Below are 25,930 nucleotides of genomic sequence, written 5' to 3' on the forward strand. Positions count from 1 at the left end.
TTTCTGCGATATGAGAATCCAATGGGACCTATAAATCTACACTATCCGGCTAATGCATTTGTGACTTGCTGCTTGGCTACCCGAAAAATGCTTTATTTCACCGTCAACATGTTAATGTTATAACTACAACTAAGATTTTGGAGAAAATCTTAAAAATTCGCTTCACCACCATTATGGGCTATCTGTATGAAAATCATCTACACGTTAAAATTAAAACACTAGCAAAGAATACTCACTTTTTTGTCTTTATTGTATTTGGCAAATATCTCCTGGGCTCTCTCTTCTCCTCCATCTGTGAATAGCATGATGATCTTGTTGCAATTGGCTCTGGAAACATTATACTGTGAAAAATACACATATATGCAAATTATCCACAATGAAAATTAAGAAAAAGAAAACCAATAGGAAAAAAGCTTGCTCATATTACACCCTACAAACAAAATGCCAGCTCAGTAGTATGTTCAAAATCAGGTTGTGGATCAAGCCAGCTTTAGCTCTTAAGATAGCCAAACCTGCCACCAAATGTCACTGCCAGAGACACCTCCCCAGACCACTGTGTTTTCAACTATAATACACTCCAGGTGATATTTTCTCCGTATTATTTGACTTTCATTTGTATGCATTTGTTTGTTTAGTGTTTAATTTTTCCTAAAGGAATACAAGCCCCGCAAAAGTAAGACAATGTGGTATTTAGACAGCCCCTGGTACACAGTACTTCCCCAGGCGCTGATGAGTTTTTGGGGTTTGCATGAATAAAGGGTGTTTCCACCAACCTTTATCATTTTATACCAGAAGCAAACAAACAACATCCACGGGACATGATTCGTGCTTTTTCACATTCACGTTGTCCATTTCGTTTCCAAATAGCCTTCCTGTTCTCCCCTCCCTCCTTAACCTATTTCTGTTACCCTATATGTTGGGATGACAAGCTGGTGAGGAGTCTCTCGTTCGGTGCTCCCCAGGACTCCTCCATAAATGCTGCCACCTCCTTCCTGAGCATCCTCCCCCCCATCTCCCCCCCCCCCCCCCGTCCTCTCCTGACCTGTCACACAGATTCTAATCCTGCAAGACTCGATTCCGGCAATAAATCCTCTTAACCTTTAAGGTCTTTCGAAGAACTGAGCATAGAATAATGAATTAGCTTCAGAGGGCCATTAAAATGAACACTTTAATTTAGCAAGCTGGACTTCTCGGAGGCATCAAATTAGATTCTGAGCTTCTCTACCACTATGGAATGTGTTTGCCTAAATGATGAGAAAAAGGGATCGCACTAACTTCTGAATGCTCAGTTTCTTTGAAAATGTCAACCTTCTAGCGTGCTGCTAACTAAGAGAAGTATAATGGGAGCCTTCCATGTAATTTAGGAGAAGTATAATGGGAACCTAGCACATAATTTAAAAAATTTCTAAAGGCCTCCTAAAGCAGAGTAATACGTTAATTCTAGTCCCGGATTCCATTTAAATTAGTCACTCACTCAAAGTACTATCATTTCGATATGAAATCATTATCAAGTTAGTGAGAAAATATACACCATGTTCTTCTAGCAATGTCTTCTAATGTCACTGTGGAATCTGATGCAATTCAAGTAGGCAATCTTCAGAAGTCCTTGCGAACTTCCTGTAATTGAGATCATCAGCCTTGGCCTTCAAAGGAGCAATTATTTTTTAATATCAACAATCCCTAGGTACTGCTGGAGCCTACCGAAGGCCCATACTCCTGTTCTCCAAGGACAATAAAGCCCGTCTTTGGTACAAACATTAATGAAGACATTTCCCCACACTGGCGACAAGATCCTCCTTCGCATTATTCCGGCACATCGACAAGCCCATACGGACACCGACAGTAAACGCTTCTAATGAAGAGCAGGGAACCCAAGTATTGACTAACCATCTGTCACCTTCAACCATGGCTCTTACCTTTGGACATAATCTGTCTGCAAATCTAATGATGATTGGTGACTTTCATCAGAACGTCTGAAAACGGACAAAATGCAACGGCTTGCTATTGACACTTACATTAAGCAGCTGCTCGAAGGCAAAGCTGAAGCCCTTCTTATAATCCGTTATCCCTTTGGCGGTGATGTTGTTCACGGCGTCTTTCAACACCTTCTTGTTTCTCACGTTCGCCTGAACCAGGTGCTGGAAGCAGCTGACATCCTGAGCGTTGCTGTTAAACTGCAAAGAATGAAAAGAAAATGTATAAATGAACATTGAAATTAATCATACCATTTTCATCAAATCTCAGCTTCATGCACCTCAAGCTCCTTGTACGTTTTCCTGAAAGGAAAAGGAAAAGGCAGAAGTAACAAATTGGACAAAGCGGCAGTCTTCACTGACTACAACTCAGAGTATTCACCTTCATAAACCCTGCAAAAGTTTCACCTGTTTATAAATTTGAGATTTGATTTATGTGAGGAACTTTTCAATTCTCACATATTAAGAATCCAGAAGTGATGTGCTTGCACAGAGAGAAAGTAGGTAACTCATCAGAAAGAATTTCTTAGAAATTTTTAACCGTAACTCATCAGAAAGAATTTCTTAGAAAAAGGATGTAAGGAATGAGATGAGCAGACGCTATTTTGAAGTAGTCTTTCCTGGGGAACGAAACACAGAAAGAATTCTAAGAAAGCCGAGGACAACGGAGGCCTTTTAGGAAAACTGCTCCTCGGTGATCACACGCTAAGAATGCTGGAGAACCACCAAGGCGGTACGTTGGACAAACGGACCATTAGAAGTACAGGTGGGCGGTGGGAGGAGAAACACCAACGCCAGCGATGCCCGTCTAGACCTGAGCGATGGCGTCATCATCCGGGTAACTTCTCCAGCTCCAGAAGACATGCTCACACGGGTGCACTTGGTGATTCCAAAAGACGAAAGTTCAGAGAAGAGCACAATGAGATCCAGGATGCAGAAATGAGAAGAACTGTCCCATGTTCACTAAATCTGCAATCTGAGCAGGATTTCCATGACACTGCGGTCCAGAGATGTGCAAAATGAAAAGAATGAATGATCTTGAGAGAAGAAAGGGGGCCAGACAGATAAATTGAAAAAGGATATTTGTAGATAAAAACACAATTCAATAAGTTAATGCATGCATTACAAATGATTACATATTATATAAATATAGTATGGTATTCTTCTTTTTCTAGACATAATTATAAGACTAGAAGATGTAGTACAATATTCATCTGCCAAGCAAACATGGAGTAGCAATCAAGGATCACAACACATAACCATGCATTCAGACATAAAGCAAATTTCACACATACAAAAATATACTTATACCACATATTTGTAAGCAAATGCTTATGGAGTGTTTACTATCAGCTAAAATAGTAATCACTTCCTCTTTGCAAATTTCCTACAAAACAGGCATTCACATTGTCCTCATGTGATCCTTGAAATTCACACACAAATGCTAAATAACTTATTCATAAATGTGTAGTGGGGGACACCTTGGAACACTCAGCCCTAACTGGGATGTCTTCATCAAATCCCTCCGCTTAGGGCTCAGGGAACCCTGCAGAAGAGGAGGCAGAAAGAATGTAGGGGCCAGAGGGCTTGCAGGACATGAAGAAAGCAAGACTTTCGAAACACAGAACGACCACCACACATATGAACTCCCAGAGACTGTGGCAGTATGCACACAGCCTGCGTGAGTCTGCACAAGAAGGGGTCCTAAAGCTGAGAGGAGAGGTGGACACAGGCTGCCATCTCTAACCCAGACGCCGTCTCCAACTGAAGTTCTGTGCAAGTGAGTCTCACTGTGGAAACAAACCAAGGGTAGGCTGCCACACGCCTAGAAATGGATCACCAGAACCAAACTCAGTGGCATCTTTGGGAAACTCTTTGTCTCTTAATGCTGCATCAGGAAATTTCTTACTTATTTCTTTATTTTATTTATTTTTTTTACCTAACAGGATCTTTGAGCATATAATATGTCTTCTGGTTTTGGGTTTGTATGGGATCCCTGCATGTGCAAACGTGTGTGTTTCTGTGGGTGTATGTGTTTTTTGTGCTTTTTCTTTGACTTCTTCTCCTATTCTTTTTGTTCCCTTTTGAGATGCTTGCTTCTATTCTAATTATTTTATTTTTTATTATTCATTAGATGCTGTTTGTTTTCTAATTAGAAACCGAAAGAGTATGGCTCTGGATGTGGGGGCTATCGGGGAGGAATTAGGAGGAGCTGGAAGGATTGTAACCCAAATCCGTTGTATGAAAAATACCTATTTTAAAATAATCTGTCTCTAGACACACAGCTAATAAATGGTGAGAGGCATGATGCCAACTTGCCGGGCCTCCAGCAGCTCACACTGCCTCTCTGTGAATACACTGGGATAAACTATGCTAAGTTCTAGGAAGCACCCAGGATTGCGCTCTGGAACGCACGTGGGGAAGAGTTTCCAACTCGGGAAGTAAACGGTGGGAGAAATTCTCTCGAGAAACGGCACTTCTGGGGGGCATATATTTCAGAGACAGGTAAAAGAGAAGAGTGTGAAGAAAGAACATTCCAGGCGAACAGAACATGTGTCGGTGTCCTTGATTCAGGGTGTGGGGAGCTGCTCACGGGTTTGAAGAGCTATTTATTTGTCCTACATGAGGACCAATGACACCAGGTCAGAGAAGGCAGCTGGCGTTAGACACCATGGCATCTTAGAGAGACGGAGAGGAAATAGGAATTCACTATGTCAAATGTTAAGTGACTGCAAGGTTTTATGCCAAATGCAGAATAATTTTTGGAATACTTAGGAGGTCAGCCTGGCCACCTCTTAATAGAACTCCAAAGTGCACACACCAAAAGGCTACTGAAGTCATCCAGTGGACAGTCCTTACGCTATTCAGGGGAATGGTTGGAAGGGAAAGGGCTGAGAGAGCGTGTGTTTGGGAGAAAGGAGCAACAGATGGATTTCGCACGGGGAGGAGTCCAGATACGTATCTGGAGCGGCCGCCAGATTTCTGACATGCCTCTGGACAGTCTGCAGGGCGTCTGCTGGAGGACACGTCGGGAACTGGGGAGAAAAACAAGGTTCACCTCAAGGTGAGATTTCAGCCAGTGTGAGACACAAGAGTGGGGGCGCCAAGAACCGATAACATCTGAAGCTGGAGGCATGAAAGTGGTCCTGGCTAAAGATTAAAAAAGGGGGAAAAAGCTTTACCACAGAAATTTGGCCTACAGCCAGGCGAATAACAGTGAAGTAGAGCAGAAATTCCCAAAAATCCTAAGACTCAGTTCCCATAGAAACAGAGGGGGCGGGTATATCATTGGAGAAAAGCAGGGGAGGAGGGAGACCAGGGAAAGGAAGGGAGGAAGGCTGAAGGGAAGTTGTGAGGAGGAAGGCAATGAGGCCTGGGAAGGGCCCACTGAGGTTAGCCTGCGCAGAGGCAGTATATTCAGGGCAAATCTTCACAGAACCCTGGTGGCGTGGCTCTCACAGAGTGTACTTGGTTGACCTAGGAATAATTCTTTAAAGCCAAGTGCCATGGGGGCACGAGGAGACTGGGGCGAAGATAGAGGGAAGAAGAGATGGCAGACAAAATACAAAACCTGGAGGAAGATGGGAAATACGGCCCACATAGAACAAGGAGGAAAGTGAGCTGGAGAGACCCCTCCCCCCTTCTCCTTCCAGGAAGCAGAATGGTGCAGGCACAGGAACAAGCTGCAGCAGGTTCAGGTCTGCAGAGGTAATTGTCGCTACCTAGATGTCTAACATCTTTCAGGAACACAGGAAGGTCTGGGGAAAACAGAGATGAAACAGGAAGCCAAATGTCCCAACACAAGAAATAATCCACGTGGGTTCTCACTTGTATTTTGAAGAGTGTTTTCAGGCAGGCACGGCAGACGGATAATCAACTTCCTATGTATTTGTTTACCGTTTTCTATCAACTCAAATGTTGACAACCAGACCTACAGTCTATAGGACCAACCCCAGACCCCTGCCCATCACAGAGATTCCTCTGTGATACGATGCAAGCTTTAGCCCAGGATTTCCATTATGTAAATCAAAGCATGTGAGAAGGCTTGCAATAGTCACCAAGATACAAACAGCTTGTTGATACAGCAATAGCCAACATCTGAGTTTAGAGAAACAGAAATAGTCCCAGGAATTACTCTGCAGACAATTGAGTGCAGGATAATGCATGGCCTGAAGTCTTCCTTTGCCCTTGACCCGCTTCTAAGGCATAAAAAAGGGAAGCATCTCATTAAGTTTAAGACAAAACAAGTGAATGTAAATTTCAATTCATTAAGTGCAAATTTAGTGGTGCATACAGAAATCTTACAATTGCACTCATAATAAAACTCATAAATAATGCAGACAAAAGAATTACTTGCAATATATAATTCCCTATAGCTAATCTTATTCTCACAGGAAAGCAATGATAAATTTTAAGGAGTCTAAATTGTATAGGATTATATTTCAGATATCCAGGCCACCCGGAGCCAAAATAATCACACAGAAACTACATTACTTGCAACACTACTTGGCCAATGATCCTAGCATATTCCTAGCTAGCTCTTACATCTTATCTTAACCCATTTCTGTTATTTTGTATTTTGCCAGGAGGCTTGTGGTTTACTGGTAAAGTTCCAGGGCGTCTGTCTCCTTCAATAGCTACATGGAGATTCCCGCCTTCTTTTCTCCTCTATCAGTTTGGAATTCCTGCCTTACTCTATTCTGCCCTGTCATTGACCAAAGCACTTTTATTCATTAACCAATAAAAGCCACACATACACAGAAGGACTTCCTACACCAAGTTCTCGGTAAGACATATCCAGGTATTAATTCAAAGCTGAATATGACAACATTAGAGCAAAGCCACGAGAATAGCTTTATAAAGTTTGCAACTGTTCATGGCGACTGAGAAGATCCATTTAAGGCCCCTGATTTGATCTATTAAGAGAATATTTAAACAGTCAGAAATCCAAAACCATAACTCATGAATTTCTTCTCTGTCCCCGAAAGTTAAACCGTGCAGGTCTTTGATGATAAGCAATCGAAGCCTGCGGAGCCTGCTGAGCCAGGAAGCCCATGGGTGAACCGAAGCAGAGCATTAGAAAGTGCAGGCCCCTGCTTCTACTCATTCCTCCCTCTGCAGATCCTGTCCCCCTTCCCACAGCTGTCCCCAGCCAGTCCCCAACACTTCTCCCTTCTTCTCAGTTGCTCTTAGAAGAATTCTTTCTTTAAGACCATGTTTTGTTAGAAACTCCGTCTCCCCCGCACTGAGAATGCCTTTATAGACCTTCCACAGGGCCGAAGAAAATGCGCCTTTACCACCTCTGCCTCTCTAGTTCTGGGCATTGAAAAACTCACTGAATGGAGCCGTCAATCCGCTTCATGCTTTGCATGTGGGGCTTAAGGAAATGAGAGGTTGGTGTGGAATATTCACCGGTAATTGAGCCCAAGACTTGAAAGGAGGGAATGGCTGGCTCGGCGGTCTTCCCTGCACTTGCACACCAGCGAATGTAAAAACACTCCGGGAAAACGCTTGAATGAGAACAAGCAAGCCTGCTGCTCAGAATTGGGCACAACTTAGATGCTAAGTTATCTGTAACATCATTTAAAGATTATTAGCAAAAAAATAATACCGTGGTTCATATTGGAGCCAGACTATATTCCCAATTAGAGACCATTCAGGCAAAACATCCTCAGTGTTAGAGAGATTTAGGCACAGCTCACGAGTGAGACGACACGCGTGCCTGAGTGTGGCGTTAGTCTGAAGCCACTTGCGAGAGGAGTACAGTTGCCATGTCTGTACTCTAAAACCCCTTCCGAGACAGGATCGTGTTCAAGCACACACCTGCAGTCTCTCAGATCTGTTAAGGCAAGCTTGGTGCTGGCTTTGTTTAGCTTTGCTTTGCTTTTGCTTTCTGGTTTTGTTCTTTCAAAGGCAGTAGTTACTTTTGTCTTGGCATTGCGGGCCATCTCCTCCTTCTGATACAATGAAATGTTGTTACTGTGTAACACAGCATCACATGGGAGCCGCATCTGGAGCTTCCGGGAAACCGCCTTCAGATCTAAGCAGGTCAATTGCAGTACCATCACTCCATGTACCACACGCCTCCCTCGGACAGAGTGGAAGACACAAGAACTCAAATTCTAAGATTGAAGCTAAAGACATCGGGAAGATGCTGGCCACATCTTGGAATCTCACGAAACTTAGTTTTGACCTCTTCCTTTCATGGAAGAGATTCTTCTCCACAGATTCAACACTTTGGAACAGGCCAGATGGGTATAATTTGTAACCCCTTGGATTTTGAATAATTGTTCAATACCTAAGTTATTGCTTATGATAGGCATGAATGTCTGGGACTCTAGCTGAATAACTCAAAAGCAGGACATTTTGTTTGGGATATAGAAAACAGTTTTTTAAAATTGAATTTATTCATGTAAGATAACTACAATAAATAATAGATAACGTATTTATACCAGTTACTTACTTCAAACTCACAACCTAAATAAAACATCTTCATAAAATGAAATTATAGTAAAAGTGTTGCTATTCAGACCTCGACCACCAGATGGCAATGTAGGAAAATAAAAGGAAAGGGCACAGAGCCTCCCTTCAAAATCTTGGTTCTAACAGCTTTATGTACTGATTTGATTACTGTAGAAAACAACTTTAAATTTCACTTTAACTGCTACATTATTTCATAAGAAATTCTAAGTTAAAATTTATGTCATACAAAATTGTTTTAGAACCATGAAGAGCTAGCCGGTACCGTCTCAGTTTAGAACCATGAAGAGCTAGCCGGTATTGTCTCCGTGCAGACACAGGCACATTCAAGAGAGACAACGAAGAACTGGTAATGCCTGGTCCTCTGACCATGCCTGTGGGTTTGACCTGGGTAGAGGCTGGTAATAAAATGAAAACCATGTTTGCAACATGGGTACAACTGTGAGCTACCATCCAGTACTTCCAATAACACGTGCAGGATTTATACTAAAGCAGACCAATTATAGGTATGCCTGGGATATATTCAGAGGAACTGAGATGCAGACTAAATCTCCACTGGAATGGAAAGTAGACCTAGGCAAAGGCAAATGCACCATCTTTTTTAACTAAGTCCGAGTGGTGGTTTTGTCTGCACTTCGGCAATTGCTCAGCCACTGACCAGCGAGCCACACCCCATCCCTGTAAGTTACTTTCAAATTTGGAACTATAAAATTATCAATTTAGCCTTTTATCAAAGTATTTTAAAGAGATGATATATACATCAATTACATAATCACTTATAATCTCTATGGCTGTTTCGTGGAGTTCGTTTTCCTTTATTTTCTTAGTGTTTACCCATAGTGCAATTTATAAGTCTCCAGACCAAGAGATACCAATCTGCGTTTTGAATAGGAAATTTCTCCTTTTATTAAATAATTATTATTTGATCACAGTCTGCTCTAAAAATTTTATTCGAACTATATTCTTATAACATTATCTTTCACTCTTACTAAACCATATCTTTATTACTTTTTTACATGAATAATAAGATGCTTGTTTCACATGTATTGAGAATTATGTGTGCCAGGCTGAACACACATCATGTCAGAGAACCATCAGCAAGCTGCCGTGAGCTTTGGTTGGCTTCTTCTTGGACAGTTATGAAGACTGAGCTTACGTGAGGTAGAGAGGGCTCAAAGTCACCCAGTCAGCCAGATTCATGTCAGGTCCAGACCACTTGACATTTCTTCAAGTCTGATGGGTATATTTTAATAGAGGAACAAGAAACAACCACACTGTCACAATACCTGTGTCCCACATCTGTCTTCCAAGTGAAAACTGCCTGAATCTAGTAGCTAACCTGGTAGTTAGGTCTGTGTGTTTTCTAAGGAGCAGGGAGGAAGGCTTGGAGCCGCATTGGTGAGGGTGGGGCACGGGAGGATGTAGGCGGAGAAGCCAGGACTGGAATATACAGTATTCAATGACATTTTTTTTATAAAAGAAAATTAAGACTTCCACTTGAATCTAGTTTTATTCCAAGTAGAAATAGTTACCCCGTCTTCGGTTGGGTAACGTTAGCTCAGAGTCTGAGCTGATCATGCTTGTGTGGGTCCCAGTGCTGAGGAGAGACGCAGCATACGTATTCACTCACAGCAGCTCTTGTACTCCATTGCTCAAGGTTCTCGGTTACACTACTGTCCCAACAGGGCCTGCTGGCTCGATGCTTCTTTGGTCCATTGTATAGAATAGAATAACACAAATAAAGGATGTTCCACTATTTAATTCAATCTAGAAAAGTCAGGTTTCTCCCAGGCCCAACCTCTAATGGTCATGGCAGGCCCACATGACTCCATTAGCTCCTGTGAGCTTTAATCATGCCTTTCTGAATCAGAGGGCTGCACCCCATCACCCGGAAAGCCCCTCCAGTTCCTATTTATTAATATTTTAATAACTATTTTCATTTTAAAACAAATACTTCAATTAACTTAAATCATGACTTATACTCAGTCTCTTCAGCCTGGCTGAAATGTTGACTACATTGCTAAGAATGTTCCAGGATTTGTGCTACATTGTATCTATATTTTAATAAGAAAAACATCTTGTAGGTCGATGGCACAGCCATTATATTGTAACAAATTCCACTAAAATATTCAATATCCTAAATTTCCATAATTTTGTTTTTATAAGTTCTTTGACAGTTTCATTCAATATATTTCAATCATTTTTATGCCCTCTCCCAATTCCTCTGGGGGCCAATCTGTCCATCCATCCACATTTCTATCTATCCAACTTTCTGCTTTCTTAATCAAAAAAACAAAAACAAAAACAAAAACAAGTTTGTAGGGCGCCACCTGGAGAAATCGCCATTATAAGATGGCGCAGGTGGTCCTGCAGCTTGGAGGTAAACAAATCCTTCTTTGGAATTGCCGCTTGGGGCTGAGCGCCCTTTGCTTGTACATGCGCAACTGAGCCTTTGTCCCTGGCCAATCCCGAGGCTTCGGGCATCAGCAGACTGGTATTCACCAATCAGGACAGTACCCGAGTCCCTTCAACCTATATAAGCAGATGCCGCTTGGCCTTCTCCCTCTCTCGCTTCCTGCTCTCCCTTTCACCAAGAGGCTCCAATAATGTGTGATTTGAGAAGAATCCTCGACTCGTGGTCATTCTTCCTTGCTGGTCAAGGGGTTCCCCACACAAGTGTTTTTCTCGTCAAGTAGGATTCGTGCCGACACATACCGTCAGGTACATGGCTATCCAGTGCACTGTGGTTGACCTGCATCCCTCAAGAAAAGTGGCCCTAGCAGCAGCTGTCAGTTTCCCAGAGCAAGGAGCAGGACACGAAGCCACCTCCTCCCTCCGGGCTGGGATTTTGTGAGGCTTGGGCTTGAACAGCATCCGTCTGTGCTTTTGCAACCACTGCCAATTCCTATGTTGATGACGACAAGAGAAACGTCTACTTCTGTAACTGTCTTCACTCAGAAGGCGTCGAAGAGGTTGGAAGCACTCCGTTTTCCTCCACTGGGCATCCTCGCTCACTCCCGCTGGCTGCTCGTGTTTTCTGCTCTCATCAGTATGCCATGGCGTCACGGCGGCACAGCACCTGCCTAACCGGAAGCTCTTCTGCACGCCAGCATTCTGGGACATAACTTGGTATTATTTCTATTGCAAATGTTTCCCCCCTAGTCTTCTTGGTACTTTACTCTTACTCCTGAAGACAAAGTCTGAGGTGACCACCAAAGGACACACCCTTTGATCTGCCGCTTCCCAGCAGCCCAGCGACGCGAGCCTGGTATACTCAGTAACTTCATAATTCCTGGAGCTGACTACTCAGTGGCTGGGAAGAAAATGGAATTCACACTGTAGTCATGGCTGACTTGGCTTGAACAACATGTGTAGTGATAAGCACACGTCACGTGTCACGATGTAGAGACACAGCAATGCTGATAATATGGATGAGGAGGACTGTGGACATTCAACTAGTAAGTGACGGAAATGTTATAAAACTCAGACTACTTGAGTCACTTTTTCCCTGTTGTTACAGTCGACAACAACTAGTGTCTGATCACAGTGGCCATTGCAGGCTCTAAAACGGCTGCAGAGAGTATTGTCTTAATTTAAATGTGCTCGCATGTGTGTGTGTCTGTGGGTGAGACTGGGTTGATGTGTGTGTGTGTGCACGCAAGCGTGTGCGTATGTGGTGTATGTGAGATTGTGCTTATGTGTGTGTAAGTGCTGTGTGTGTATATGTATGTGAGTGAGTGCATGTGTGCACATTCATGCGTGTATGTGAGTGCATGTGTGTGTTAGTCAGTCCATGCACGCCACAGTGCAGTTGTGGAGGTCCACGGAAAACCGTGACTTGGTTCTCTCCATCCAGCTTTATGTGGGTTCTGGAGCCTGAACTAAGGCTTGCAAAATGTGTTATCAATTGAGCCATCTTGAAGTTCAAGAAGCATAGATTGTGGCAGATGAAATAGCATATAGCAAATAAGCAAAGAATAAGTATTTACAACACCCCAGTGGGAGAGAAATGACATAACGAAAACCAAAGGAGATGAAGGGCTAGAACACCATGACAGCGTGACTGCATAGAAAGTCTCTCCAGGCTGCGCTAGACCAGGAGGAGCGGAGGAGTCCAAACACAAGGCCTTGACCATCTCGGGGGAGAAACACGCAAGACTGGGAGCGTTGAGGTGCACAGTGAATCAAGCAGAGATCATCTCTAACCTGTATGCATCTCTAAGATACCACAGAGCAGGGAGAAAGACTTTCTAAGCAACGTTATTAACATCTCCAAAGGGTCCTTTTAAGTAGGAAAGGGAGGTTGGGACCAAAAAAAACAAGCCGATGAGAGTTTGGAACGAGGCCTGCGGGGACTGTATTGGACTGAACTCAGTTCCAACGAGGTCACACACATGTCTGAAAAACAAGCAGCATGTTTATGTATAAGTTAACAAAAACTGCTGTAAAAAATAATTATCCATAAAGCACAGAGTTAGGGCCAGGGAAATTCATGAAAAAGCACATTTTGAAATACACGTAGAAGGATGCCGCACACATGGGTTATTAAACTAAGCATCAGGATGATTAAACAATGAGGGGAAAGGTAAATGGCAGTCCTTCCCTTTGAAATGAATATGAAAACTTGCACAAAATGTCATCTCATGATGAGGAGCTTGTATTTTAAAATTGCGAAAATGAAAAAAAAAATTCCAGGCCCAAGTCCTTGACTTTCAAGTTGTGCTATGTTCATGAAAAATCTCAAAATGATTTTTTAGTTCTTTAGTAATTTGTTGAAATGGGATTATTCTTTATTTAAAAGTAAAAAAAAAAATAAGACTGTGGGTTCTACTAATAAATACCTGTAACATCCATTTATATTTTGAATTCATTTGAATTTTATTCCACTAAATAATTAAGAACAAACATACTAATTCAAACATGCCAATAAGTTAGCCAATCTATTGCGTAGGTCAGGCCTAGTCATTTTTTCTTATATTGAAAATTAAAAGAATAAACATCATTTGAAAGAGCTTAACAAATAAGTACTGAAATACCACGGAGTCTTCTCCTAGTTTGCCAAGCCTCCAAATGAGTCCATAACAGTCCTATTTGTGATTGCCTCACCTTCAGTAATTACATCGTTCTGTAAATACCACAAAAGGAACGAATCTCCAAGTTCCAAAAGCTTGGGGCCTGGCATCATTTATGCAAAGCCTTTATCTGGCTTGTCAACGCCTCTTAATAAATTTATAAAGTAAGTATGTTATACTCTCTCATCCTTTAAGATTGGATAACCTTCATCAATTCGACTCGTTCGATTATGCCAAATATGTCCTTTTTTTCAAAGTGTTTTCTTCACGGTGTGATATGGGAAGTACATCTGTAAATGTTTTCTTTTTATTGGTTAATGAATAAAGAAACTGCTTTAGACCTATAGCAGGGCAGAATAGAGCTAGACAGGGAAAGCTAAACTGAATGCTGGGAGAAAAAAGGTGGTGTCAGGAGACAGACACTAAGGACAGAACTTAACCCTGTAAGCCACAGCTACGTGGAGACACACAGATTAATGGAGATGGGTTAGTTTAAGATATAAGAGTTAGCCAGAAATATGCTTAAGCTAATGGCCAAATAGTATTGCAAATAATATGGTTTCTGTGTGATTACTTCGGGAATCTGGGAGGCCGGGAAATGAACAAGCTGTCTACTACAACAATGGTCTTTCTTTCTTTATGGTCTTAAAAAAAAAAAAAGATCACTTTAAAAAAGAAAGCCTGTCACTACATGGAAAATACAAGGGGAAGTGGAAGAACTTTGTTTCTTTTAGCGACCTTAATTCTTCCTCTACCCTATTTAACATATGCTCCTTCTATACTGGACATGAAGTACCCCCGACTCGTGATTAAACACTTATTGGTGTTGTTTCAGGAAGCTCTGGAATCTTTGGAGAGTGGGGCTTTGCCAGAGGAACTGGGTTGCTGGTGACTGACCTGGCTCGGGTCTTTCTTTCTGCTCCCGGGTCTACAGGGATGAGACCAAGACGCCTCAGTTCCTGATGCCAACAACTAAGAATCAGCTCCACTGTCAGACCTTCTGGCCACAATGGACTCTCTCCCTCCTCTGTAATGACTTCCTCTTGACATTGATTCTTGTCAGGTATTTGGTCAAGACACGAGAACATAACTTCATCTACTAAGCCAAAATGGCTATGGAGTAAAAGTAACCAAATTTTAAGTCTTGAGTAACCAAGATCTTAAAATCTAAGACAGTGACTGGCCTGGCTTCCAACATGGTTTAGAAGCCTCAGATAGATGCTAAATGCCTCTCCGTAATAAGCATGGGAGTCCTGACGCCCCCTTCTACAATGGACTAGATCTTCTTCTTGCACAAGCAATTACCAGAGATGCCATCACAACCATTATGTGGGGGTTGCTTGGAGGACTTGCTAGATGTGGATCTGAGACAGAGCTTTTGACTCTGCATCCCTAACATGCGCTAGCCATCCCTAACACGCGCTAACAGTCCCTAACAAGCGCTAACCATCCCTAACACGCGCTAACCATCCCTAACACGTGCTAACAGTCCCTAACACGCGCTAACCATCCCTAACACGTGCTAACAGTCCCTAACATGCGCTAACCATCCCTAACACGTGCTAACCATCCTGAACATCCCTAACCATGCCTAGCAGAGCTGCCGGGCCAGGCTCACACTGCTCGGTCACGGGCTCCAGTTAAGAAAGAAGCAGGGACATAAAAAAGCAATCTGCCTGCTCATTGACATAAATGAGCTGTGGGGCAACATAAACTTTTGCTGGATCTAGATGCATGGGTATTTCATCAGATATGAAATGAAATCACCTGCTGAGGGTCTGCTGCTCACAAACCTCTCCTGGCAGGCCATGTATCTTTTATTTTATTGAGCTACAAGCTCAAGGAGTGTTTAGAAAGGTGTTTTGAATTTGGCAAGGAGATGTCACTTAACTTCAAATTATATATTAAAAGACATACAAATTACCCTATGTCAAACAGAATCTAAAATCAGTAAGATAAGAAGATCATGACCTTGCTTAGAACACACTAGAAATATTTCAGGAGGAAAACGGGAATGCAAAGATCATAGAAGTGGAATTTGTCTGGACAGCACACCTCATGCCCTGCCCAAGATGTCAGTTAATCACAAATGGTCAAGTTGTGGTCTTGGAATCTGAAGGGACTGATGGTGCACCTGACTTGTAAAGTTACAAATTAGCTTCCTGTGGTTTCCTAGATAACAGGCAAAAATCATCCTCTGGGTCAGAGACCAAGTCGGTTCATCACTCACAACAGTAGCAGGAGCCAGGGTGACATCTTTGTGAGGACAGTCAAACAGCCATTACCCCAGGGCAACAGCAGGAGGACCAGGGATCTCCGCACAGGCAGTGAGATCTGCTTCAGGGCAGAAGCTCCAGGAAGACAATCCACTGCCCTGTCCCATCAGAGCTGCCAATCACCCGCCAATTCCCTCCCCCAGACAGGATCTTAATTACTTTGCCATGTAAACTTCTAGCAAAGAGGAACCTCTTGCTTCGCTACCCAATATGCACACTTTTGAGAAAACTGAGAAAACTGCTTTGAAGGCGAAGACTTGAAGAAACATTCCAATATCAAGCATAGCAAACACCTTCCTGCAACTGGTAGAGTGTCAGCAGACGATAATTACAACAGGAATATTAGCTATAATAATAAACACAGCATATTAACACTTTACATGTCGTATTTCTTTTTGGACTCACGATGTTAAGGAAATTAAATGTGATCGTGTTCACTTTAAGGAAAAGGAAACTGCCCCATGTAAGTCTCGGACAACTTGTCCATGCGAGTTTCCTGGGCTCTACCTGGTCTCCCTAAAATTTTAGCAGTTCCACTATGAGCAAGAACTATTTGAGAAGAGGGAGCAGAAAGCCACTAACCCAGAAGTGAGCCTTGCTACATGTTAATGCCATTGTGACGTGCACGGGATTCTTCCATCCTGTTGCTCCTCCTTCAACAATGATCAACAAGCCCTGGCTCCTTGACTCTCTAACAATGGGGAACACAGACTGTTGCAATCCCCAGAATGCTACATTTGTCCACTGTTAGGATTCATTCAGAAAGGCAAGCACAGACCCCTCTCATGTAGAGCTCTCTATGCAGGGAAACTAGGTTTGTTTTGCAAATCAAATACAAGGGAAATTTTCCGACTAGCACAGGGCTTTCCTTCTTGTCTCAGTGGGGCTTGGTGCTAATCACTCCTAACGCTGCACCAGCATTTATATATAGGCTGTTACTGCAGAAATGTTTAGTGACTACAATGTGGGCAAGGGGTAGAACTTGTTTTTCTAAAAGAAGAAGAGAACAATACCTCTCTGACAAGGATATAACTATTGATTATTTTTAAAATATGCATTTTATTATTTTTATTGATGTGTGTGTCCGTGTGCGTGTTTGTGGATGCCCCGTGAGACCAGAAAGTGATGTCAGCTGTCTGCAGCTTTAGTTACAGGAGACTTCGAGCTGTTATATGGGTGCTGGGAGCTGAACTCCAATCTTTTGCAAGGGAGGCCAATACTCCCAACCTCTGAGCCACCTCTTATAGCCTTTATGTTTTGTGTTTTTTCACAGTGAGAAATCAAAGGCAGAATTTCATAAAGACCGTGAATTACAAAGCTTCTGGGAAAAAAGATAATTCAAGGTACCCAACACAGTCTTCACATTCTGATCTAACCCGTACGTCAGGAAGCATGCAGTTGGGGGCATTGAAGCCGGGACAATCTTCAGTTGCTAACTTTGAACGCGTCATCCACAATCCACACTCAGTTTCCTTTCATCCTCCACTGGTTAAGCATCATTTGACGCTAAAGCACCAAACTCCCTCCCATTCATAAAACAAATCCAGTTCCCTGTGTCAACCCTGGAAGTTCTGGCTGCGAAGCAGTGCCTGCTGGGATTGAACTGCTGTTGCGACCGTCTAGCGCTACTCCTATCAAAGCTCGCAACTAAACCAGCAGGAAAGCAGCTGCATTGTGCTGCGTTCATACTTTGCCTAGCGGCAGGCTTCCTCTCACAACAAAGGGCGGCCTGCAGACAGCAGGACACACTCTACAGTGAAGTGGCCTTAGTTCTTACACCTCACACATGACTCGGGCATAAAAATTACCTTAAACAAACCCAGAAAAGAGACTCAGGTATAAGCTAAAACTGAGAGACAGCTTGAGCCTTCTGACAAGTGAATCCAGGTAACCTTAGGAAAGTGCTAATGGTGTGTGTGTGTGTGTGTGTGTGTGTGTGTGTGTGTGTGTTTCTCTGAGTGAATGAGAATGTTCTTATGAACATGTATCTTTGGATACCTGAAGGCTTTGGAGGAAAGTGCTCATGAAGAACACCCGGAAAGCCTCTGCCAGGGCTCCTCAGTGCCTTGCTATCATGCCTTGGTGCAGCTACACAAACTGTAAGTCAGACTGTTGATTTTCAAATGAGAGAGAAAAAGATTAGGCACATATGAGCACACACAGACACATGCACATGAACACACACACACATACACAGACATGCATATACCACACAGACATACACACAACACATGCAGACACACACCACAGAAATACACACATCACACACAGATGCTACAGACAGACACACATTACACAGATGTACCACACAGATACATACACAATGTACACAAACACATACATTACATACACATACATCACACAAAGACGCTATAGACAGACACACATTACACAGATGTACCACACAGATATATACACAAAATACACAAACACATACATTACATACATACATCACACAAAGATGCTACAGACAGACACACATTACACTGATGCACCACACATATACACACAAACTCATATATCATGCACATATACACACATACAGACAAATGTACACTCAGACACATATCACACAGTATACACAGGCACACATAGATGGAAACACAGACACACCACACACACCACATGATGCAATATAGAGCTTTCTTCCTTGAGAATCTCCATGCTATTAAATTGTTAAATTCTATTTAATAGGAGATCAACTTCAAAAAATAACTGTATAACTTTAGTAAAATATTGCAGAAGAATGAACTCCTAATGTATCCATTTCAGAGAGTTTTTACATAAAACACAGTAGCTAAGAAAACAATTCTGTTAATTGTGAAGTTGTGTGACTGACAGTAGCATACAATCATAAGTTGTGACGTGTGACAGGACCCAAAGATAAAGGGGAAAGGAGTAAGTGATCCATGCAACAACACGTGGCCCCAGGGAGAAACACACAGCTTAGATGGATATCTGTCAACAAATAAAATAATTATCCAGTTCACATGTGGTGTGGGAGGGTCTTCCGTTTATGTGTTGCTTTCATTCCTTAAATAAAGAAACTGCCTTGGCCTTTTGATGGAGCAGCAGTTTAGACAGGTGGAGTAGACAGAACAGAAGGCTGGGAAAAAGGAGGAAGAGACCAAGAGCTGCCTGCCATGAAGCTGCCAGGTCAGACATGCTGAATCTTTCCCGGTAAGCCATGAGCTCATGGTGACATACAGGCTGAATCAAGGTGTGAGAGTTAGGCAATAAGAGGCTAGAACTAATGGGCCAGGCAGTGTTTAAATGAATACAATTTGTATCTTGTTATTTCAGAGTATAAGCTTGCCAGGTGGCTGGGAGCCGTGTGGCAGGAAGCCGCTCCTTTTACAACACCATGCATTTTTTTCAGGACCCCAATGTAGCAGATTTCCTTATGAAATTCCGCTATAAGTACACAGAAAGCTTCTTTCTTAATACTTTTACAAAGAATTTCTTGAATAGGAGATGGATGTCTCAGTCCTTGAATTGACTGCTTCACTAGCCCAAGGGCAGGTTGCACTCTGTTGGTTTTACCAAAAAGGGAAAAGGAGCCAACACGGGGTTGGGTGGGGCTGTGAGGGGAGGAGACAGGAGAATGAAAACACACTGCATGAGATTCCTAAGGAGTCAATAAAACATTCTTTCTAAAAATGTGAGGACACATTTGTACTTTCACCACAGGGGATCAACAGATTGCGGGGGCTGCCCAACCACTAGTCCCACCTACCTGGGAAGTTCTGTGCCAGTAAAAGATCATGTTCTCAAGAAGGAAACCAGAACCCAGAAAGGTCGATGCCACCCAAGAGAGAAAAATAGAGGTCCTCTGAACTCCACACACTTTGGCACACGTGTGCACATGCACACACAGAAGTCCATGTTTCCTCTTTAACACAAGTGTCTGTATCTTATTTTGTAATTTATTTTAGTGTATCAGTCAAGTCAGAAGACCATATTTTTTCATGAAGATTCACCCTCACACCATTCTTTATAGCTCCAGATTATTAAATGAAAATGGCTGTGTTTCATTTCTGTCTTCCTCCTGAACAAAGTTTTCAGAATTCTTTCTACCCTTTCCTCATTCATCTATAAAACTAAATTTAGAATTCTTATCTACTATGCAAAGCTGCAAAGATGAAAATAGTTATAATTAAAGAGACAGATTATTTTCTGCCACATGATCATTTCTATATTGCCTATCTATTTCTATCAATTATCTATTTATCATCTCTCTCTATAAATATAGATATATATATATGCTATTTATTGATCCTATGTACATATAAACACATATCATTTTCAATCACCCGTGTATAAATTGATGTTTAAAGTAAAAACAAGAAAAATGAATGACACTTAGATATTTGTTGCTGTAGTTAGTATGTTCAAGTGAAGGTTGTGCTCTGTAGACTAGCTTGGCTATGAATGCATGGCCAATATTGTCCTGACATCACTGCCTGTGTGATGGAATTGCAGGCATCTGTCAACATGGCTGGCTTACTTTGACTCTCCTAAGTACTGATTTTATTTGTAAGAATTTTCTGCAGATCAAAACTAGTTCTGGAATAATGTTACCACTTAAAAGCACTGAGTGAGTTTTAAATCATGATTGCATTCAAATGAACATTCCAAAGCAGTAAAATTAAACAATGTGTATATTTAACAAGAGTTCAGTTTAGTCAGAAGGAAAAATGGTCTCCTTTTGGTTACTAAGAGTAATAAACAAAGGATTTAAAACCAGGAAGTTGAGTTAGAAAATGAAACCGGTAATCAACTTCACTTCTGTCAAATGATCAAATGTCTTCCCGAAATAATGGCTTGTTTTTATGAGTTCCACATAGCTCACTATCAGCTTTCTCCTAAGCTGAATATAAAAGACACATTTTCATAACTAACTTGAGGCACCCATGTGCCTTGCTTTCTGATCACACACATTCCCTGTTCTAACTGCAGAGAAGAGACTTGATTTCGCCTATGGTTTAGCTCACATACTCAAGTCACACAATGGGAATACACGACAGGACTCATAGGCAGGTTTTGTGTATTAATAAGGTTTGTGCAAGCCTGGATCACAGCCAGGACAAAGAGCTGTCTTACAACTGTGCCTTTTAGTAATTATATCTTCTCAGAAAAAAAAATATATATTCAAAGCCAGGCTTGGTATGGTACATGAATGCAGTTCTTGGGAAGCAGGGGCAGGTAAATCATGAGTTTAAGGATACCATGAACTACATAGCAAGTTCTAGGGCACCATGGACTATATTTGAAGACTCTCTCTCAAAAACAGCAACAAGAAAAAGACATATACATCTAAGATCATAATGGTTTTAGGTGAACAATGACTCTTTAAAAATACTTAGTAGGCATTATGGATGTCAGTGTTGACTCCCACTGTATTCTTACAGTAGGAAAACACCTGTTATTTGTTGGCCAAATGTTGAATGTATATTATCCATTCAAAGATGACTTCATCAGAAATTTCTTTTAGAATTTAACGATAGCATCAGTCACTGTCTTACCAGGGCATATGCTATTGGTGTCCATCCGTATTTCCATACATGCCAACATAACCTGCACCTGCCCAAGACTACACCCCAGCCTCTGCACGGCACATGGCAAACCAGGAATTCCAGGGAACTGATGTCACACGGAGCAGGCGTTACACAGAGGAGCACATTGCCCCTCCGAGCCGTTGTATATTTCCACACATGGGCTCTATGCTGTTCCCAGAAAGGCAGAGGAGTGAGCTCCACTCACAGGGGTGGGAGGGATGCTACGTAATAATGCATTTTTCAGTAGTTCCCATCTTTAATTTCTCCATTATACTAACAACCTTTTCTAGGGTTACTTTCCAAACAACCCATTTGAACTTAAATCTGTGTGGCAGTGACTGTTTCTAGGGAAACTAATCTTATTTGACATTAGTCTTGGTAAACAGATACTCAAGATGAGATTCCCAAAGGGACTAATTTACTAGACTCATGGCAATAAAAAAAAAATAGAGCCCTTGGTGAATGTGTATAGAGTACATGACTGGAGCCAAGGAGACTGCTCAGACACTTAGCATCACGATGCTACAGAGGCAGCTATGGTCATCTCAGCAGAATGCAGAGGGAAGGGGGCACATCTGGCCTTTGAAAAATATAAGGACAAAAATAATTGTAAAGCTAAGCGCTGAAATGTCTTTAAACTACATGGAAGAAAATGGTACCCTTAGACCAGACAGCTGCAGACTAAGTCCAAGGTAAGAAAACCAGAAACTTTATCTGCACCAATTCTCCTTTGCTACTGTGGTCAACAACCCTAGGAATAAGAGTTTTAGTTTGGAGAATCAGGGTTACAGCGTCTATTCGCACATCAGGGGAGGATAGACAAGGAGGTGGGTGTGGGATGCCCTTGCAGACACTGGGCTCTGGTTTGCTCGCATCTGTTTGTCCAGAAATAAACCAATCCCTTCAATTAGAGTGCAGTGGCTTCTCTGGTCCTCGAGGCAACAGAAGATGACATTTGCTCTCTTTGTCACCTAATCCCATCCCTCTCCTCGCTCTAGGCAACAAAAATGTCAAGTCTCAATATACGCCACCTGCAAAAGTACAGTCTGTGCCAGGAAAACAACAACAAAGAAGAGTAGCCAACAAAGGACGAGCAGGTCTGTTGAATACGAAGCAGCGGAAGCCGGGAACACACACAGGGAATGGATTCTGAGAGACCTTGGGGCAAAATGCACTTCATCTTATTGTGATAGAGAGAAACAGATATCTCCTGGGATAAGAAAACACATAATTTTTCTATAGAAGAGCAAGTGGCTGAGGTGGTTGACCCTGAAAGAGGAAATCCTGGAAGACTCCCTTGGCAGAGAGGAAGAAGAAGCCGAGGATAAGCTAAGGGAGAATGGATTCATTGTGCACAACCGTGTCTCCCTCCACATTTGCTAGAGACCGTTCTTCTGCAGATGACTTACTCGATACTGCACGGATAAAATTATTTCCACTGGAAGCTACCAGCTCTGTCTATGGTAATGACGATGGTTGTAAAATGGGCCCACGAATTAGTCAACACACGGGAGAGGAAAGTGGCCGTACTCAGAATGGAGGGTGTTGGGCTTTCTGGACCTGTTTTGATATAGCTGCTGCACTGGTAAATGACCAGTTCACTGGCCCAACCCGGGCCAAAGGCCCTCACGGATTCATACCTCTCAAGGCAATCAGCTGCAACTCGGGTTGAGAAGTGATTATGTGTTGTCTCTTTGGGAAAGGGGTTAAATTTTGCTTCTCTTCTTATTGACATGTATCTGGCCCCAGGTTCTCCATCATAGTGCCTCACTGAGTATAATTAACCTTCGGAGTTCACATACCTCTCGGCTTACCATGGGACTCGGCTTACACAATCAGTGAAGTAAACCAGCTTATGAAAGCAAGTCCAACAATAGGCACATGGCCAAAGAGTTTACAGGGCCTGACTTACGCGCCATCCCTGATACTATTCACCTTTAACCATGCAGCCTAGGCTCCAGCATGAAGATACCAGTCCACTGGGGGATGCTGTCCTGTGCACATGTCAGGATTACATCCATCTGCTCATAAATGGAGAAACAGTCCTCCAATTTTCAGGCACTTTCAGGGCCAGGTGACTTTGTGCCAGTGGTCTGAAATTTGCCATGGCTTGTGTGTATGATGAGAAACCAACAAAGCCTACACATCAAGGATTTACACTAACCTCTTGTCTCTGCATTCGAGAAAGAGAATGTGTAAATGTTAGAACCTTCCAGATGGGAAGCCTAGCTCATTATAACTTAAAGAGCCTCCCTAGGCACTGTTTATACTGTCTCTGTTGATGTAGAGGTATGTTCTCTTTTCACGTGCAAGTGATGGAAACAGGATGTTCTTACCAGGGTCATTAAGAGGTTTACTACACCGATACCTACATTTGCTGTCGGAATATTTTGGGTCCTAATTCTATAGAAACAATATTTTTTAAACAGATCATCACTAAAGTTGCCGCAATATCATAGGGACAGGTAGGACTGTACATGGCATTAGAGGATTTATTTGACACCTTTACCTTTTAAAATGCCCATGAAGAGACAATCAGAGCCCCACTGTCTGAATGGGCATAAAAACCATGGATTCAAAGGCCTCTGGTAAAAGCCACTGCTGCTGATGTTGGGCAAGAGTATTGGGAGATTGGGATGGGCATTAGAGGAGAGAAAAGATGAACAGGCCATGGAAAATGACTTCAGTACTAACTTCAGAAGCTTGCCAACCTCTTGTACCATGTTCTGTTTTACTACTACTACCACGATTAATTTTAATGAGGTAAATCTCCATCTTATAATTCATTCATTGGCCAGGGTAGACACTGGTCAGCCCCCAACCAGAATCTATAATTTTCATGTTTTAGAATACCCTGCATGTAACCATTATATTTGCTTATACATGGAGGAGTCTGGTACCTAACATGCAAGCTCCTCAGGGTTTGCAGATTGACAACTCTAAAAAGACTATTCCAGATGGCGTCTAGGACTTTTCAGTGAAACTGGTTTTCTTAAATTAAATTTCATTACCTAATTAGATTCTCCTTTCCCTGACTTACTCCTCACTCTTTAACTATGCAATGTGGTGAGTATGATGTGGGATGACCCTCTGTATGCTGTGAATATGTTTTATTACCATTGGTTAATAAAGGAGCTACTTTGGCCTATGGCAGGGCAGAATATAGCAAGGCAGGAAATCTAAACAGAGATATACAGAGAGAGCAGGCAGGGGTAATCAGATGCAAACCAGCTGCCGAGGAAATAAGACATGTAGAAAATGAGGTAACGCCAAGGCCGCGTGGCAATACACAGATGAATTAAATGGGTTAATTTAAGATGGAAGAGCTAGCTAGTAATACTCCTAAAGTACTAGCTAAACGGTGTTATAAATAATATAGTTTATGTGTGATTATTCGGGTCTGGGCAGCTGGGAAACGAACAAGCATTCTCCATTTACACTTCAACCTAGGATTGATGTTCAGGTTTTGAAGAGGCCAAAGAATTAACCACACTGAATATTTTTGACTTCAAATCAATGCCATTATATATGACAATTTCTCTCACTATGCCAAAGATAGCATTTTAAGCCATTCCAACGTTTTTGTCATTTCTATACAAATGAAGCTGAGTAATACCTTCCTATCATTTTAGTTGAGAAGGGCCTCATGTCATGGTATCTCAATAAGAGTTAGACAGGGTTCCTTGTGAATTTATTTAGACTATGGAATAGCTCCATTTTTTTTCTCCCTAGGAATTATACACCAGGAGACATTTTCCAGGGAATTTTGTGTTATCAACTGTGGGTTCTACATTCTATCCACACGATTATCCAGGAATATCTTAATAATTTCACTTTAGGATTAAGTCTTCTCCAATGTAACATCACTAAAGCTACCTGAAGCTTCATTAGCTGTAGGATTGCAGTGATCTCCTGGGTTCCCCAATCCCAGGAAAAGGAGACAGTCACATGGAGACTTTAGTCTCATCCTCCCCTAGGGATTTTAGAGGTAGATCATTCTCATAGGTTCAATACAAAACAGTGCCACCAAAATACACTTCGCCTCCAGCCACATCTCTGTAAATAAAATCACTTCAAATACGAGATTTCATGCACTAGAAAGTGACCATGAAATTCATTGCCTAAATTACATGATTAAAATGAGACATACATTTTGTTCCATGTGCATCAAGTCCAGTACTTTCTAGCTAAAAGAACGCCTAAGATGCTTCCAAATTCATTCAATTGCCTCCTTTTTTCTTCTATTAGGAGAAGTTGTCCAGACAAAGATGAGCATAACCAGCAATAAGTGATTAACTGTTCATTCATGGTGCAAGATGCTACTTCCTCGGATGTTCTTAAGTGCATGGGGTCACACCACCTATATGGGTTCCTTAGAGTGAAGGGGAGAAATGCTTTTCGCTCAATATTCATTATTTCAACAGTGGTAAATGCTAAGGGTCTCAGATAGGATGGTGCAGAACAGCTCCGTAAGACACTTGTAACATTCCTACAACACCCCAGGACACCCCAGTATCTAATTCGTGAGGAGACAGGAGGAGGAATTCAGAAAGATGAAGCATCCATACTCA

General features: G+C 42.1%; 1 protein-coding gene across 7 annotated transcripts in view; it reads right to left on the reverse strand.

Moving 5' to 3' along the window:
* Window positions 1–25,930, reverse strand: part of Cacna2d1 (calcium voltage-gated channel auxiliary subunit alpha2delta 1) — a 431,327-nt gene that overhangs the window by 76,137 nt on the left and 329,260 nt on the right. For all 7 annotated transcript variants that reach the window (XM_085684078.2, XM_085684077.2, XM_085684081.2 and 4 more), the window contains exons 11-12: window positions 2,016–2,174; window positions 237–341 (exon numbers count right to left, since the gene is read on the reverse strand). In XM_085684078.2, the coding sequence (XP_085540204.2) occupies window positions 237–341; window positions 2,016–2,174 (264 nt within the window). The remainder of the gene's footprint in view (window positions 1–236; window positions 342–2,015; window positions 2,175–25,930) is intronic.

Source organism: Myodes glareolus, chromosome 27 (genome assembly GCF_982192425.1).
Source record: "Myodes glareolus chromosome 27, mMyoGla1.1, whole genome shotgun sequence".
Classification (NCBI taxonomy): Eukaryota; Metazoa; Chordata; class Mammalia; order Rodentia; family Cricetidae; genus Myodes; species Myodes glareolus.